Raw genomic sequence first — 19,242 nt, 5'->3', positions numbered from 1 at the left:
TAAATACAAAATAAATACATTAAAATTTAATTTTTTTATATTTATAATAAAAAATTTTAATTTTATAATCTTAATATGTGTTTTAAAGATATAAAATAAATAAACCTTTTTTTAATTATATTTTTTGGATTTTAATATTTTACTATGAGTAATATTATCACATCTAAATTTTTTTATAAACTAATTGTAATTAAGTTAAATAATAAAATTTGAAATAATATTAGTTATAATTAATTTTTATTATATTAGACTGACTTGATTGAATTTGGTTAACAAAAAAATTTAAATATATAAAATTATTCTTTTATTATTGAACATTAATAAATAGGAAATTAGGAATCATGAGATGACACATGTTGCAATAATAATGGTGGAAAAAACAAGAAAAAATAGCTACAATCTTTATGGCTTTCATTAAAGTTTCAGCCAGTGTATTGCTCTGTTTTCGTCTTTCAAAAGCTTTCACAAGGATAACATTGTGAATTACTAGCTCACTAAAAAACAAATGATTAACCAGAAAACTATTCGTACATGGCATTTCAAACTTCCAAAAAAAAAAGGTCGGGTATACCTAAAATGCTTCCTATCTAATATGTTGGTGAAAGGTCATGAAACTACGATAAGGGTTATTGGCATTGCTCTTAACTATAAAGTCCTTGGATCGAAACTAGCACACAGAAGAAGCAAAAAAAAGGATAAAAAGAATTGGCATCGATACAAAGATAAACTCATAAACCATATATTTAAAGAGTTTCGGAATCTTATATGTTTAGAATTGTTGATAAGTGTGTAATATCTGAAATAAAAGTCCAAATATAAAATATCCATGGTTTGTAAAATAATGAGGTGATGGATATCTAAACTAGCTGTATATATAATGCATTTTCTTCAGATGGTTGTTTCTGGTTTCTTTCCATGATATAGTCTAGAATTCAGAGTCAAATCAATGATAACTCGGTGTTTGTTGACCTTGCTCTCCCTATTTCACTCTCAAATTGCCAAATCAAAGGTCTAATAGTAATAGGTGTTGCAGATTGATCAACAAATCATACATGGTATTATATTATATCATTAATCATTGAACTCTTATAAATACAAGTAGTTATGTAACAAATGACCTAAATTACAAAAGAATAGAAGGCATCATAGCAAGCAAAATCATGTTGGCAAAAAGAAACAAAAAAGGGTTAAAAAAAAAATGATACTTTTGAGATTTACAAGAGTTATAACACAGGATCTGGCCACCATCAAATTACCATCATCATCATAATCATCTCAAATAATATTCCTAGGTCCTGATCTATTCATGGTTGTTGAGTCATGTTGCTCTCTACTCATCCAGCTACTTTGAGACTCATTAAAGAAACTGGAACTGTAATCTTGGCTACCAAAAGCCATCCTTCTAAACATTCTGATCTGTGCGGATTGTTGCGCAGAATCGAAGACTGAACTCTGCCCCGGTCTGATTCCGTTGTTGAGATCAGAATTTTCGTCTAAGGAATCTAAAGCTCTTACCACCTAGGAAGTGATGTATGAATTGATGCATGCAGGGTTAGTAACTTGGAAGTTAAGAAAAGTATAGTCTTGAGGAGCTTTTCGAAAACAAGATAACAAATTACCTGACTCATCCGTGGCCTCTTTATTGCTGAGTGGCGAACACAGGCTGCAGCAGCCTCAATCATCCGGAACATTTCATCTCTGTTGTAGTTCTTTTCCAGTCTTGGATCCACCAAGATTTCGAGGTCCTCGTTATCAAGTGCTTCTATCAACAGAGGCCGAGCCTGGGAATAAGTTGGCCTAGTAAGTAAATAAAACCTCGGAATCTATGGTTTCTATAAATGCAAGTGTTATAATGATAAGCAAAGCAATGTTAATTCTAAGTTTCTAATATAGGAAGTACCCATTCAACCAGGCTTTCGTCACCGATAGGCTGAGAGACATCTACAGGCTTCCGACCGGTAATTAGCTCCAAAAGCACCACACCAAAGGAATATACATCGGACTTTTCAGTCAATTTTCCGCTTGTTGCATACTCTGGTGCCATGTACCTGCAATTCCATAAGCAGAAAGAGGCCTAAACAACAAGGTATGAAAGATCACTGATGAGGCTACACGCAAACGCATGTACCTACCCAAAGGTTCCCATCACTCGGGTAGTAACATGTGTATTTGAATCCAGAGCCAATTTTGCAAGTCCAAAGTCTGAAACCTGTTGGCCAAATCATACCAAAAAGGTGTCAGATTGTAAATGTGATTTAAGCTGGCAATGAAGCATGAAAACTTGCTTATTCCCTGACCAATTATGTTGCAAGAGTTCAAAAGTGGCTTACTTGAGCTTCGAAGTTATTGTCAAGCAGGATGTTTGATGACTTAATATCCCGATGAATGATGCGTGGATGGCCTGATAAATTAATTAAAAATGAAGTAAGAAACAGGGATGAAGAAGATACAAAAAATATTATGCCGCAAAAAAAAAAAGGATCAACAACTAAAACACAAGTAGCTCTAAATTTAAAATGAACAAGAATACAATCTTGTCCTTCAAAACTTTCAATGTAATTAGTCATAAGAAAAATATTTATATTTTATAAGAATGTCTCCAAATCTAAAAGACACCCCTAGTACAAAGAAAATCCCATTTACTGTGGATAGTGATGAAATATGGAAAAAAAGGAAAAACAATGAAGAAACTTACAGTCTTCATGTAGGTAAGCTATTCCTCGAGCAGCCCCAGCTCCAACCTTGACTCTGGTAGGCCAATCCAAAACTGGTCTGTTTTCACCTGTAAAAGTTGTAAATTATTCATTAAGCTATAGATCAAAATTTACATAGGAGGGTACCCATTAAACATAAACTTAGAATTGCATGATTACCGAAACTTTTTAGAAAAACCTACTTCGGATTGGAGGAGTAGAACTCAAATGCAATATTAACTTAAATATTAATGAATACATATGGGGAAGAATCTTGTGTATCTACTTGCAAGCTGCAAAATCATTAAATATATAATGCATAATTTTTTTCAAGAGTTCTTGAGTTCACCCCCAAAATATTTAAATAAATAATGAGAGCAGCACAGTATGATTAGTTTTTAACTTTTCATGCTAAAGAATGGACTTCATATATGACATTTTCACATGGTTCAACCAAAGTGGATATAAAATATATCTTTTGAAGTTGTAAATTTGTAATAAGTTGTTAATAAGTATTACATTTTCTTACTTATTTGAATTACTGAATCACAGAGATATCTTACTTACCATGAAGATGGTAATGAAGTGTGTTGTTAGCAACATAGTCATAGACAAGCAATCTTTGATGCTCAGATATACAATAGCCCACCAGGGAAACAAGATGGCGATGATGCACACGGCTAATAATCTCAACTTCTGCTCTAAATTCGCGTTCCCCTTGCCCGCCACCAACTTTAAGCTGTTTCACAGCCACTACTCTTCCATCAAAGAGCATACCTTTGTAGACCGCACCAAATCCACCTTCTCCCAATAGATTTTTTGGAGAAAACCCATCTGTAGCTTGGATAAGTTCTTCGTATGTGAACCATGATCTTGAACTACTTACAGCACCTGGCTCTGATGGTGAATACACAAAATCACCACCAGAACCACTACCTAAGTAGTTAGCTGGTGATTGTGGCCTCAAGAATAATGTACCTAGCACAGAATACCAATGTTTCTTAAAAGATTGTATATATTATAGCAAAACTTTGCACAATTCAATTATTAATTACTTTATAAAGCTTCCTATGAACATATTCCATTCACAAAGTACCACTTTAAAAATAATATATACAACTAAAATTCAAACTTCTTTGGAACAAAATAAAGTCCAGCAAGAATTGATTATCACACTTAAAATCATTGTAATAAGCTGAATTCGTAACACATTTGTGTACACATGAAGGACACTGCTAGGAGCACATCACACACAAACTAAAAATTATATATATTCTATGAAAATTTTACACATTTCAATTATTACCTAGTTCATAAAGCTGCCTACAAACACAAATTTATAATCAGCTGAATTCATCAAATATGTCTACACAGGAAGTCACGAAGGACACTACTAAAAGCACAAACACATGAACTCATCACATATTTGTACACATGAATAACACTGCTATGAGCACATGTAACAATCAAGGTTGACAACAAACAACATGTAATAACCAGCATGAGCTTATATAGTTAAGGGATAGAAGTGCAAAACGCAATACCTGAATTGTGAGACGAGGTAAATGGTGAAGGCAAAGTATAACCAGCTTTTGGTCCCTTTCCTTTCTTCTTTTTCTTTGAAAACCACAAAGCCATAACAAGAAGGCTGAGAACAAAAAAGCCAGCTATAACGGCAATGGCCACAGCTCCTCCAGAACCTAACCCTTTTGAATGTGAAGATGGGGTATTCGAGGTTATATTATCGGTGCCATCATTAGTTGGTTTAGCAGTGGGTTTCTCAGTTGGAAAAGAGGGTAAGGACTCGGCTGGAGCCCCCGCTGCTGTTCCATTATTAGAGGGACGAGACAAAGACGATGGAGGTGAAGACGCCGAAGGGACTGAAGGAGGAGTTGATGGCAATGTGGATGGAGCAGGGACATCTTTGGAAGGAGGTGCAGGAGGAGTGGATGGCAATGTTGATGGAGGGGGAGCATCAGTGGAAGGAGCAGGTTTAGAAACAGAAGGAGGGGATGCATGTTGTGAAGGAGGCGAAGGCGGCAGAGGAGAACTCTCTGGTGGCTTTCCCTTCGGCGGAGTAGGGGTGGATGGTGTTGGCCTTGGCACATTGGCTGGAGGTGGAGGAGATGGTGAAACTGGTTGAGAAGGAGGTGGAGTTGATTTAGGAGGTGCCTGTGAGGGTTGAGGTGGAGGGGAACTGGCTACGGGAGGCGGTGGGGACGAACTTGGAACCGAAGGGGAAGTCTTGGCAGGAGGAGGGGCAGCAGTGGCAGCTGGTGGTGGTGGTGAGGATGCAACTGAAGGTGGAGGTGATGCTGGTGTTGAGGGTGGTGGAGAATCTGGTGGTGAAGGAGGGGATGGAGTTGGTGGAGGTGTAGTAGATGATGGTGGAGGTGAAAGGGATGGGGTAGGAGGAGAGGTTACAGGAACTGAAGGAGAAGGAGGTGAAGCTGAAGAAGGGGTAGAAGGAGATGAAGGTGCAGGGGTGTCAGAGGTTTGATTTGGCTTAGAAGGAGAAGATGGAGATGGTTGTGATGGTGGTGGTGGATTAGCAGAAGATTCTGGTGGAATTGCAGAAGGTGATGCATTTGGAGAAGGAGAAGTTGAAGCCATATCTTCTATGAATCTACCCTCAACAACAACAACAACAAAAATGTGCTATGTTACTATAACACTCCCATCAATATCTTCCAAATTTCAATAACACTCACAAATTTCCAATCTTTTTTCACATAACCATCAAATTCAACACTCCAGATCAAGCATCAACTCCAGGTTTCAGATCATCATCAACTATTCTACTACCACAAAATGCTCAAATTTTCTTCCAAAATCAAAACTTCTAACAACCACTAAGACCCAACTCCCAAAAACAAAAGCTTAGCTTAGCAGCAAAAAGTCAATACCCATGAACTACTTTTATCAAAGTTGGGAACTTTTGCAACTTTTGCAAGCTACAGAACCTGACAAATACTAAAGGTAAAGCGAAATTCACAATGGGAAAAGAGAAAGGTAGCTCAGAAATAATTTAAAAAAGGAAAAAAAAAAAAACCTTTTTCTTCTATTTGCAGCAGAAGACAAATGAAGGAGCACCCAGCAGCATTATGACCCAGATTTATCACTTGCAATTTCCACAACCTGAGAACACAAATTCAAGTCCAAAATGCAGCACACCCAGATCTCCAAAACTAGCACAAGCCACAACCCATATACCAAAGATGAAAACTTTACCAAAATCTGAATAAAGGGTATTTGAAGGACTAGTTCAAACGTATTGGAAGTTCCACAATAGCTTTCAAAATTCAACAGGAAAAGGAAAAAAAAGGAGAAAAGAAAAAGAAAAAAAAAGAAGCTTAATTTGCGGAATATGGGAACAGTGGAAGACACAGCAACAAATAAGAACGTGGAGACGACTTTGAGAAGAAAGTGGGGAGTCCCTCCCTTCACACAAGACACAGTCTCTCTCTGCTTCCTCCACTCACTCACAAGCACATGCACTGGCTAATGGAATGAAAAAGCTTCTGTCTTGTTCTGTAAAAAAATAAAATAAGTAAAATGAAAATTATTGAGAGCACAAATTTAATCATTACCCATATGATTTTATTTTGTTTTTGCTGTGTTATCCCTTTTTAGATTAATTATTATGTTCCTCTGTATAAAATAAAATTCTCAGTGTTATTTGAGTATTGCATAACTTGGTCCGTATGCATTTTGAAATATGAAATTTCAAATTAAAAAAATTGATAAAGTAATAAAATAAAAGATTAATTATCATTAAATTTATAATTTTTATTATATATAAATTTTATTATATTAATTCAGTCATAATTAAATATTTATTTTTTTATTTTATAAATTTCTTCATTTTAAAAAATTTTGATCTTTATTTTTTAGATGATGAATAATTAAATCAAATATGATATAATATATTAATTATAAGTGTAAATGTTATTTATTATTGAGTATATATGTTAAATAATTTTATTAAAAATCGCATAAATGTCTATAATTTAACAATGGTACATTTCGTGCTTTGGGAGATTCTAATCATTCTATTCCTCTTATATCTAAATTCCATGGAATAACATTTTTTTGTCATCCTCAGTGAGTCAGTGATTGACATGTCATTTGAGGCACCAAAAGATGATGTTTAGCAAAAAAGACTAGAGACTAATCCCTCACATCACATGTGATAAACTATGGTTTAAACTTCAATTTGATTGAAAGGAATGTTAATACTTATAATAGAAGATATTTGTATGTGTGAAAGTAAGCTGTAAGCTAAAAGAAATTACTAATTCTATTCTTATTCTTATTCTTATTGATAATAATCAAGCTATATGGGAAAGTTTCATGGATTATTTGAGTAACAATGTACTTGTAGAGATCCTAACCTTTTTTTGGAATAAAGGTCACTAAAATAAAAGGACATGTTATATATACATGGAAAATAAGTCATTAAATTAGTTATTTATAGGGGTAAGTATAGTATTGGTCCCTAACGTTGAGGGTGAAAATTGAAACCGTTTCTCATCTAATTTTCGATTTAGAATCGTCCTTAACGTCTTTTTTGGTATTAAAATCGTCCTTTTAATTTTTTCGGACAAAAATACCCTCACCACTATTAGCACAATTACCTCCTCCACCACTACCACCACCACCACCAACACCAACACCAACACCACCACCACCACCACCACCATGGATAATGGAATCATAAGAACTCAGAACCAAAACCCACCACCAGCACCCCCACCCACTGATACTCCATCAACATCAACACCACCACCACCACCACCATGGATAATGGAATCATAAGAACTCAGAACCAAAATCCACCACCAGCACCCCTACCCACTGATACTCCATCACATCTGCATCACACCAACCAAAACTTAGAAAATCAACATTATCATCAGAACCCAGAACTCAGATCTAGAACTCAAACTTAGAAAAACAACCCAAAACTCAAACTCAAAAAAACAAGAACTCAATTCAGAAAATCATCATCATCATCAGAACCCATAACTCAGAATCCAAAATTCAAACTCAAAAAAAAAACAAACCCAAAACTCAAACTCAGAAAACAGGAACCCAAAACTCAAACTCAAGCAAACCCAGAAGAAGCAGAAGACGAAGTAGAAACAGAGATCGAAGCAAGAAGCAAAAGCGGCGAGGAGCAGTGGCAAGACGGCGAGACGGTGAGGAGCAGCGGCGACGGTGGCGCTGGCTTCCCTCAGCGGCGAGGCGGCAAGAAGCAGCAGCGCGAGTCCTTCTCCCTCTTCGCGTCTCTCTATGTTCGATCTCTCTCCTCTGGCGTGGGTGGCTGGCGCGACGGCAAGTTGGGCAGCGGTGAGGCGCAGCTGGCGGTGAAGGTTGGACGCGGTCTGGGTGGCGATGCGACGGGGCACGCAGCGGGCTGGGCGCGGCGGCGAGGTTTCCTGTGTTTTCTTCCCGTTCAGCTCTCTCAAATCTCCCTCTCTTCTCCTGTCAACAGTGGCGGCGACGGCGGCAATGATACCTACCGCGCCGCCTCCCTCTTTCCCCCTTCCTTTCTTCTTCCCGCGGTCGTCCCCATCCCCCTCTTCCTTTCCCCTTCCCCTTTCCCCTTTCCCTCCCTCTCCCTTCGTATACCCTTTTCCTTCCCCCCTCCTCCCCGACGCGTTCCCCTCTCGCGCCCAACACGGTTTTTTTTTTAATTTTATAACTTTTTTATTAAAATAAAGGTAGTTTAGGAATAATATAAAAAATTTTATTAAAAAGAACGATTTTAATACGAAAAAAAAACGTTAAGGACGATTCTAAATCGAAAATTAGATGAGGGACGGTTTCGATTTTCACCCTCAACGTTAGAGACCAAAACCATACTTACCCCTTATTTATATTACATATAAAATTATACATTAACTAATTTAGTACCTGATTTTCAGTTTGTAAATAATATTTTTATAAACAATATATTTAAAGAAAGAATAAATGACCATTTGTACCCATGAGAGATGAAAACGCTGACATTTGTACCCATGAAAGCTCGAAACTAATCTTGTACCCATGATAGATGCTGTCCGTGTGACAAAAGTGCCCTGGCTTGGATCTGAGCTTGGTTCGTGGGTTTCCGAACCTACGTGGCACTCCCACCCCCCCCCCCCAAAGCCGTATCTGAGCCAACCATTCACCATCATCATCTTCATCTTCTTCACCATCATCCTCATTCATCACTGTCTCTTCCCAGCCACCATAACCTCCATCACCATCACCTCAGCACCGCCACAACCACCTCCCTTCACCACAACCTCCGGCGACAAAAACACATGACATACACACTAACAGAGGAAATAAGAGAGCAAGGAGGAAGAGAGCAGAGAAACGAGAGATTCAGAGAGTGAGGAGAGAGCACGAGAGATCCGAGAGAGGCAGGGTATCGCGCCGTCACCAGCCACCGTCGCGCACCACCGCCGCCGTCAAGACGCCGAGCCACCACGCAAGAAGAGGGAGACATTGTCGCTGTTGCCAACGTCGAGGGAGAGAGCGCGCGTCGCGAGCCAGAGTCGCCGCAAGGGGAAGAGGAGCCGTCGTGCTCCGCCACTGTCCAGCCACCATCGAGCTAGGGCCGCCATCGCGCCTCACTATGCGTCACTGTCGAGCTTCGAAGAGGGAGAGAAAGTGCGCGAAGATGAGAGAGAGAGGGAAAGCCGATCCTGTCACCACCGCCACACCCAGTCGCCGTCATCATCACGGGAGCTCGTTGCCGTCACTAGCGGGAGTCGCCGCCGTTGTCGTCGAAACCACTGTCTCCATTTGTTGCTCAGCCTTGTCTCTGTTTCTGATTCCTCTCTTGTGTGCTGAAATCGCTGCTGCCGTGGTTGTGGCCGTGGGGTTGTTTGTGCTTAAACGAAGCTAATACTGCAGCCGCTCCATTCATCTGTTCTTTTCAAGTTTTAGTAAGTTGTCCTTGTTCCAAAACCCTCATTGTTACCGTTCTATTTTCATGGTTGATTGAGAATTTTGAGACATTATTGCATTAGGGTTATGTCAATACATTTGCAAGTTGTTCGATGGCATTGTTGTTGCGGGAAGCTGTTGGTGCGGCTAATGTCGCTACTGCTGCTGATTCGATTTAAAGTCGTTGTCGCCGGAGGTTGTGGTGAAGGGAGGTGGCTGTGGCGGTGATGAGGTGATGGTGATGGAGGTTATGGTGGCTGGGAAGAGACAATGATGGATGGGGATGATGGTGAAGAAGATGAAGATGATGATGGTGAATGGTTGGCTCAAATATGTTTTTGGGAGTGGGGGGTGGAAGTGCCACGTAGGTTCGGAAACCCACGAACCAAGCTCAGATCCAGACAGGACACTTTTGTCACATGGACAGCATCTATCATAGATACAAGATTAGTTTCGAGTTTTATGGGTATAAATGTCAGCGTTTTCATCTCTCATGGATACAAATGGTCATTTATTCTTTAAAGAAATAAATATTAATAATAGATAATATGATTGCTTTTTTTTTTAAGAATATAACTATACTATGATTGCATGCATTATAATATTTCCATTTTAATTTAGTGATTGTATTTGGAAAAGAAACAACACACACTTTGAAAGAATTAACAATAAGCATAAAAAAATTATTCAGGTACGTTGACCACAATAATAAAATAAAAAAAATGTTTGGAATAAAAATCTTTGATTAAAAGTATTTTATTATAAGATGAAGAACGTGTTTGCAATAAATATATAGAACAGATCTATGAATGGAATGCTGCACCGAGTAGCTGTGATTATGAACCATGCATGGTCGGCATTAAATACATAAATTCTTTTATTCATTGGTCAATATTAATTAAATAAATAAATTATACTGAAGATGATTAAGTCGAGTAGAGTATGAAAATGTTAATTAAAGTGTTATTTATATTAGTTGGACCAGTCAGTAGAGCTGTCAAACGGACTAGTTCGACTTATTTAGGTCCGGTCCGTTAAACCCGTGGGTTAAATGGACTAACCCGTTTAAACCCACTTTATTCGCGGCTAAAATTTTTTAGCTTGGACCATTTATGGTCAGTTTGATGGGTTAAACGGGCCAACCTGTTTATCATTTTATTTTATTTTTGAAAAATATTTTTGATAAAAAATACCACTTTTAGGTCAAAAACTATTAAAAAATAATATTTTTTAGTTGATGGATTGGATTTTGAGGTCGGATAAAAGAAATATTAGTTAAAAGTGCTACTTTTTTTTTTTAAAATGTAAAAAAAATTTAAATGAGCACCCGTTTAGTCCGCGAGCTAGCCCGTTTAACCCGTCATTTTTTTTGGGTTAATCGGGCTCAACTCGTTTAGTCCGAAATTTAAACGGGATTAATTTTAGAAACAAAATCCACCTATTTAAACGAGTAAACGGACTGACTCGATGGATTTAGCCCATTTTGACAGCCCTATTGATTACTTAGCTTGATTCCATTGTATACGCTTATATAAAATAAATGTATTTTTTTATGATATTAATTGTTTTTTGAAAAGGGAAATGAGGGAGAGACTGGTGAATGGTGACAGTTTCTTCTTACTGTCACAAATAATCCAAATGCATGAAGCTGTCCATTCGAATTGTTTATGATCATTTGTCACAAACCATGTTGCTTCATCCTTCAAAGCAAAGTTTAAGATTTGGTGAGCTAAATAAATAATATTTTTTCTTTTTCTATTTTATTTTAACAATGGATAGCTTCCTGGCTTCTCTCCTTAAAAAGATGGCTTACTTGCACTCTTTTGTGATTTCAAATCTTACCAATAAAATATATAGATACATATATAATTCTTATTACTAAAGAATACCATTTGTTTTATATTATTTTTTATGCACCAGAAGATTTACCATAAAACAAATTTTATAATTAAATTATGATTCAAAGTAACAAGAGACATCTATCTATAAAAAAACACTTAGGTTTCTAATCTTCTTCAATGCAACTTCATTGAAATAAACACCTTCTAATGCATACACAAATGCCTTCCTTCCTTCCCAAACATCATAACTAGTCCACTCCACAACCTCCTTTACAAAACCAACATTAGAAAACAAGAGTTCAGTACATACTAAGTCTCTAATTTTTCAGTCTGATTCCTTTTTAATTTTCAATTTTTCTTCCTTCTTAACTTATATTTTTTGTGTTGTCCCCTCTCAAAAATTTTTTTAGCTCCGGCTCTAGCAACAATGGTAGAAGATGAATTATCCCAAGCCTACAATTTAAACTCATTAGAAACAAACCATATTCCGCTCTCTCTCTGTTGTTGGCCCAGCATTATATGATCGCCATTTAAATGCCACCCCATACCATAATATGCATTCACAGCTTCAGTAATATTCTATGTAATATGCATACCATAGAGGAAGTATCCAAGATGATGAAGATGGTCATCATAAATTTCACTTGTCTGTAGATGATAATGTCAAGTCTTTAGTTGAACAAGATAACGCAATATCCTTATATATCCTCTTCTGTCTGAATCCCAAACTTGCACATCAATTTTGTTCATATAGGCTTATATCACCATATTTAAGAATCATCACTGAGGTGACTTTTTGGATGCTCAAATCAAATTTGAGTTACTTTTTTTGGCTTTGGAAAAGGTAGAGATCATAATTACTATCTTTATGATTAAAACTTTGGAAATGGCATCGGTTTAAGTCTTTTATTTGCCAACACATTCAAACTAAAAAAAAATAACTCTTAATATGCCACAAGCCTGTTGTAAAATAAATAAAAAAAAATAAAATTGTATAAATAGAAGATTTTAGTATATTAATATTTATTAATATAATTAACTCAATATAGAGGTAATTCATATATTTATTTATATGTAGTAACGTAAATAGAAAAAGAAGAATATTAGTAATATAAAAAAAGAAAAATTGTTGTTATTGCTGTGTATTATTCTCGAACCACACTTTTTCTATTTATACATTCCATTCTCGACGATGAATCGATTTGATAGCTTAGCTTAGATATTGTTATTCATGATATTATATTGGTTCTATTTGATATCATCGAGATGTGATTTAGACCATTGAATTTGCTGACGAAAGATTTACTATCTCTATAGGATTAGATCCCGAGTTATTTATTGGAAATAAAAGAAAAAAAGCATAGAGAGTATAGAAGTAAATATTCTGACATTTATTGCTACTGCACTGTTCATTCTAGTTCCCACTGCCTTTTTACTTATAATTTATGTAAAGACGGTAAGTCAAAGTGACTAATTTGACTTAAAACATGATTTCATTTTTTAATTCATGTCAATACAGTGAATGAAAAAAAGATTCTATTTTTACTTAAAATTTAATAAATGAAATAATCGGACTAGAACCAACAGAATTCTATAAAATCTGGATAGATAATATGGTAGAAAGAAATCAAAGCATTCTCTTTTCATAGCTTCATAAATATGTAGTCCAACCTTAGAATTTTTGCACATCCACTATTAAGTTTTTGGACCACCCAAAATAGTTTGATTGAAGAAATGGTCATTCATATTTATCACGCCAAATAAGTCAAATAATGCAATACAAATTCAATTTAGGCTCTGTTTGGAACAGTTTAAACAATAAATGATTATATTAAAAATAGTTTATAAATAAATTATTTTGTGTTTGTATTTTTTATTTTATAAAAATATAATAAAAAATAATAATATTATGAGAGAATTCATTTTTTTTAATTTTTCTATAAACTCTTAAATAACTTATTAAAAAGCTGCAATTTAATTTTAAAAATTACACCTAATATTAATATTACTAATTTTCATAAGTCAAAAATTAAAAAAAAAATTATTTTTAAAACTTTTCAACTGACCTTATTAACAATAAATTCTTGTGTGTCTGACATAATTCTATTCTTGACCTTTTGATTACCAAAAAACAATGAATTTATTCTTCATAAATTACAACTCTTATAAATAATTAGAAAAGACATTTGCGTGTCGCTGAAGTTGACAAGTTCTTCCTATCAAAGATGGCTTTCCCAGGAGAAAAAGATGAACCTTTTCTGTTCCCATCAACGAGTTATCACAGGGATCCTCCCGAATACTTATCTTCAGACCTTCTTTCATCACCTTTACCCACACATTCTTTCTTCCAGCCCTTTGTTGGCGACTCTGGCCTCCCAGTGTACATTCACCCGTACGCCGTCGAATCATCAGCTTCCTCTATTTCTCTCTGCTATCCATCTCGCCGTGTTCATTCAAGATTCATAGACCAGGTATTCAAAGCTGATATCACTATCTCTCCCTCAACTCAACAAACCCAACAAGGTTCTCAATCTCATTGTCATGTCATATCTTCCTTCAGTGATCTCAGTGTCACTTTGGATATTCCTTCTTCTCATCTTACTTTCTTCCTTGTTAGGGGATGCCCTTTTGTTACTCTCTCTGTCTCCCATCACACACCACCACTTTCCATATCCACTGTGCACAAAGTTTCTTCCTTTACTTCAAATGATTCATTCACCAAGTATACACTTAAACTTGACAATGATCAGACATGGCTTATATACGCTTCTTCACCGATCAAGTTTAGTTACAGCGATGGCGTGATTACTTTCTCTAAGGCTGTTCCTTCTGATACTGACGATGGAGATGGGGTTAATGTGATAGTGAGGATAGCATTGTTGCCAAATTCAAGTTCAGCAAATGAGGATATTCTTGACCGGTACAGCACTTGTTACCCTGTATCTGGTGATGCTTTCTTCACTAAGACATTTTGTGTTGAATATAAGTGGGAGAAGAGAGGGTTTGGTGATTTGTTAATGTTAGCACACCCTCTCCATCTTCAACTTCTGTCTAAAGGTGAGGGTAATGTGACTATCCTTAAAAATTGTAAGTATAGTAGCATTGATGGGGAACTTGTTGGTGTTATTGGAAATTCATGGTTGTTAGAAGCAGATCATGTTCCTGTGACTTGGTACTCTATCAGAGGTGTTAACCAACATTTTTTTGATGAAATCAAATCAGCTCTTTCCAAAGATGTTGTTACTCTAGGTACGGTTTATCTAACAGAAGATGTTTACCGTAATGGGAGAATCATTGCAAGAGCAGCAAGGTTGGCTATAATAGCTGAAGAAGTTGGCTTTATTGATGTGATCCCAACTCTGAAGATGTTCTTGCATGAAACCATTCAGCCATGGTTGGATGGAACTTCTGATGGTTACAGTTTTCGATATGATGCAAAACTGGGAAAGATTAGTATTGACGCATACAGTGCTGGGTACTTCCTTTATGGAATTGCAGTGCTTGCAAAGATTGATCCAGCTTGGGGAATGAAATATAAGCCTAAAGCCTACTCACTTATGGCAAATTTTATGAACTTGGCAAGAGGATCAAACTCAAAATATACACGTCTAAGGTGTTTTGATCTGTACAAATTGCACTCTTGGGCTTCAGGAGGGGAACAAGACAGCACCAGTGAAGCTGTAAATATTTACTATTCTGCTGCGTTGATGGGCCTAGCTTATGGTGACATCCATCTTGCTTCCATTGGATCAACTCTTGCATCGTTGGAGATTCATGCTGCTAAGATATGGTGGCATGTGAAAGAGGGTGATAATCTCTATGAAGATGATTTTGCACAAGAAAATAAGTTGGTTGGTTATCTTTCTGCTAACAGTAGACTGGATAAAATGCGCAATTGTTATACTGAGAGGGAGATTAAGATTGGCCTTCATGTTTTACCCTTATTGCCAATTACTGAGTTCTTATTCAACAATGTTGATTTTGTCAAGGACCTTGTGAAGTCGACACCATCTGAATACAGTGTATTAGACATGTGGATGGGGTTTGTGTACGCACTTGAAGGAATTTATAACAATGAAGTTGCATTGAAGAAGATTAGAGGCTTAAAGGGTTTTGATGTTGGCAACACAATGAGCAATCTCTTGTGGTGGATTCACAGCAGGCATGATTATAGAAAAATGGGATCCTGTCATGAGAAACAATGTTGCTTTTGTCGTTACAGCTGTTGAGAATTGACAATGATTTCAATGTTTATGGTTAATACATTGTGATGAGGCTTTTCACTTTTGGATTATCTATTTTCTGGTTTAACATTTGGATAAAATATTTGTTTTCTTTTATGTTGTTGAGATGTGCTGCCCCAATATTTTAAGGTTTAGGTTATGGTGATTGAGAGTGGTGAATATTGAATGTATGGTTCTTGATGAGCACTGACTTATTATTCTGTTATTATCCTATTGAGATACATAATATTGTTGCATAGTTGAACATAAAAGATGATGTTAAAGTTTGCAGCCTTTTTTCTAATTAAAGATCAATTGAATCATGTAGTAGAACAGTACACTATCCAATGAACTAAAATTCAAAATGGAAGTGCTATTAATATATTCAACACATTGGAAATATGAAAAAGTTATATTTTTCGTAACTTTTAATAAAATATTTTTTGTAACTTCTAATAAAGTTATATAAAATAATTTTATACGTATCTTCAATTATGTAATTCTGTATTAGTAAAAGTAATTATTTTTTATATTAATTATATGAATAATAATTTAAAAAAATAGATGTAATTGATTGATTGTATAAAATATTTTACATTATCAATATATTAAAATTAAACTCATTCTTAAATAATAATTACTCATATAAATTTATTTTTATACAAAAATAATAATTAATAATTGTTAGATAATAAATTAATTAAATATATTAAATTTTTAATAAATTTCAAAATATGTTAAATTTTTATTATAATTGTTATTACTAAAGAATACCATTTGTTTTGTATTATATTATTTATTATTGTTTATGCTTTATCAAAAACCAGAAGATTTACCATAAAACAGATTTTATAAATTATGATTGAAAGTAACAAGAGACATCTATCTATAAAAAAACACTTAGGTTTCTTGTCTTCTTCAATGCAACTTCATTGACAAAAACACCTTCTAATGCATACACAAAATGCCTTCCTTCCTTCCCAAACATCATAACTAGTCCACTCCACAACCTCCTTCACAAAACCAAGATTAGCAAACAAGACTTCAGAAATCGGTAACAATGGTAGAAGATGAATTATTCCAAGCCTACATTTTAAACTCATGAGGAACAAACCATATTCCGCTATCTCTATGATCCTCATTTAAATGCCACCGTACCCCATACCATGCTGCTGCATAATATGCATTCACAGCTTCACAGTAATATTCTAGTTCTACATAATATGCATACAATAGAAGTATCCAAGATGATGAAGATGGTCATCATAAATTTCACTTGTCTTTAGATGATAATGTTAAGTCTTAGTTGAACAGGATAACTCAATATCGATCCACCTCTGTTTGAGTCCCAAACTTGTACATCAATTTTATTCATATAGGCTTATATCACCGTATTAAAACATAAGAACTTATATTAAACGTAGTTTATAAATAAATTATTTTATATTTGATTTTTTTATTTTAAAAATTTTTATTTAAAAAAATGATAAAAAAACTTTTTATTATAAAAAAAGTCACTTTTTTTATTTTAACTTTTTCATAAATACTTAAATAATTTTTTAAAAAATTATAAATTAATTTTAAAAATTGTATCAAACATTAATATTATAACTTTTCATAAATTAAAAGTTATATAACTAACTATATAATATAAGATTCTCAATAGAGTTGGGGGGAAATTAGGGTTGGATGGTTTGCTAGGTCATCAAATCATGGTGGCCACATCATATTCGTGCTAGCCGAAAATGTGTTCCGGCGAACTCGAAAACACGCATATCAAATTTTAAAATTTTTCAGGGACTATTTTGTCAATAACAAAAGTCAAGTATCATTTTTTCAGTGTCAGAATCTTTTGGGTACCGATTTAATATTTATAAACAAAACGCCCCTGTAATCGGATAGCAAACGGTTACTAGTGTCAGGTGTCAGTTCCGTTGGTTGGAGAGACTAAAAACTCCCTCTTAACATCTTCCTCTTCTTCTTCATCCTCTTCCTCTTCTCCTCCATTTTCTTCCTCTTCTTCTTCTCTTTTCTCTTCGCATCTCCATCTCCATCTCTATCTCCATCACCATCATCATTGAGTTTCACCTTTACCACTACCACTGTAGTTCTCTCTTCCTCCTCTTCTCCTTCTTGCCCTAAACCACCTTCCATTAGATCAACCCCAAAATTGCCACGAACATTCCCGATAGCAATTACGTGCACACCTTTGACCATGCCAATCCCCTTTCCCAACCCACCTTTGACCATGCCACCCTCCCCCATTTTGCAAAATCCCTTCTTTCACATGCCCTAAGTTCTCCAAACCAATCTCAGAATCCTTTCCAATGTGAAACCACTCTTCAATCACATATGCCATTATTTACCAACACATCTTACTAAGCTCCTTAGCTTATGCAAATATTCAGACACCTTATCTGTATTTTTGTTCTTTGCACTTATGTTTTTCGCACTCACCTTCAGCAGCGCCATGAGTTATGGTTCCTCGAGCGTCACACTAGAACCATTTACATGTTCTTCCACCTCATAAGCCTTATCGAAATTTCCAAGCTTGCATAATCCAAACAAAGCAAGGTCAAAAATCCTCAAGGACAAATCCATAATTCTAAACGGCCTTTGCAAGCTCAAATGCACGGTTGGCATTGCTTTTTGTAGCGGTAAGTATGGTAACTGCGGTGAGGGTGGCTTCATTGGGATTTATTCCGAGACTGGTCATGTGATCGAAAATGTAGAATTTGTGGTGCAACACAGTGTCTTTGAGCGAGGCGTTGTTGACGGAATTAGAACAAAGGTAGAGTAAGGCATTGAAGTGGTCTTAATTGATACGAGTGTTGGTCGAAATGGCGTCGTCGTATACAAAGATGGCAGCGCTTAGGTCCTTGGATTTGGAGCATGAGTTGAGCTCGAATTGGAACTTGGTCTCTGGAGTTTGTGCCTTCCTCTTGTTGTTTTTATTGTTGTTGTTGTTGTTATTATTTGGTTGGAAATTTTGGTTTCGAATTTTGCACCATTTGAAATCCTATAAGCAGTAACTTTTTCAGTGAATCTATATAGCAGTTACTTATATACTAGTAGAATTTAGAGAACTAGAAGAGGATTGTTCAACACACACAAGAAGAGGAAGAAAATGGAGGAGAAGAGGAGGATGATTAAAAAAAAAAACAAGAAAGATGTTAAGAGGGGGTTTTTAGTCTTTCCAACCTAAGAAACTGACACATCACACTAGTAATCGTTTGCTATTTGGTTGCAGGGATCGTTTTGTCTATTCTTTTTAGTAGATGAGAGCTTGGATGGGATTTAAGAATGATTAGAGTGCGCTATGTCTCACAGAAAAAATGCCAGAGTAAAAATGGTATTTAGCATATATATATATGGTTAACCACAAAAAACGGTCCCGAATTATTTAAACACTGAAAAAAATGCATGTCTTCAAATAATTTAAAAACGCGACAAAAATGTCCAACAGTAAATATGTATTTTCAAAAAATACCTTAGATATTGAATTTTGATGCAATTTTTTGCAAGCATGATTAGAAAAATGTG

The 19,242-nt window shown here is 35.6% G+C and overlaps 2 protein-coding genes across 2 annotated transcripts; one reads left to right on the top strand and one right to left on the bottom strand.

Moving 5' to 3' along the window:
* Window positions 1-1,034: 1,034 nt before the first annotated feature.
* Window positions 1,035-6,268, bottom strand: LOC107635527 (proline-rich receptor-like protein kinase PERK8). Its single transcript, XM_016339012.3, has 9 exons — window positions 5,746-6,268; window positions 4,238-5,319; window positions 3,261-3,671; window positions 2,696-2,782; window positions 2,331-2,401; window positions 2,133-2,209; window positions 1,901-2,048; window positions 1,620-1,781; window positions 1,035-1,518 (listed from the first exon to the last, which is right to left on the bottom strand). Exons 2-9 carry the CDS (start codon window positions 5,304-5,306, stop codon window positions 1,276-1,278), a joined length of 2,268 nt encoding a protein of 755 aa, XP_016194498.1. The 5' UTR covers window positions 5,307-5,319; window positions 5,746-6,268; the 3' UTR covers window positions 1,035-1,275.
* Window positions 6,269-13,690: 7,422 nt separating this feature from the next.
* LOC107637389 (glucan endo-1,3-beta-D-glucosidase-like) lies at window positions 13,691-15,829 on the top strand. Its single transcript, XM_016340809.3, has one exon. It carries the CDS (start codon window positions 13,702-13,704, stop codon window positions 15,703-15,705), a length of 2,004 nt encoding a protein of 667 aa, XP_016196295.1. The 5' UTR covers window positions 13,691-13,701; the 3' UTR covers window positions 15,706-15,829.
* The last annotated feature ends 3,413 nt before the right edge of the window (window positions 15,830-19,242 follow it).

The sequence above is a fragment of the Arachis ipaensis genome, chromosome B4, assembly GCF_059453495.1.
Source record: "Arachis ipaensis isolate K30076 ecotype BB chromosome B4, ASM5945349v1, whole genome shotgun sequence".
Classification (NCBI taxonomy): domain Eukaryota; kingdom Viridiplantae; phylum Streptophyta; class Magnoliopsida; order Fabales; family Fabaceae; genus Arachis; species Arachis ipaensis.
The sequence above is the reverse complement of the archived record's forward strand: the minus strand, read 5'-3'. Positions and strand labels throughout refer to the sequence as shown.

What these genes read in the sequence shown, in the direction of transcription:
- LOC107635527 (XM_016339012.3), bottom strand. Translation starts at nt 5,306, where the DNA reads ATGGCTTCAACTTCTCCTTCTCCAAATGCATCACCTTCTGCAATTCCA. An exon ending in ACAATAACTTCGAAGCTCAA is followed by an intron (nt 2,210 to 2,330) that starts GTAAGCCACTTT and finishes TTTGGCCAACAG; the next exon opens with GTTTCAGACTTTGGACTTGC. An exon ending in AGAGGCCACGGATGAGTCAG is followed by an intron (nt 1,519 to 1,619) that starts GTAATTTGTTAT and finishes ATCACTTCCTAG; the next exon opens with GTGGTAAGAGCTTTAGATTC.
- LOC107637389 (XM_016340809.3), top strand. Translation starts at nt 13,702, where the DNA reads ATGGCTTTCCCAGGAGAAAAAGATGAACCTTTTCTGTTCCCATCAACG.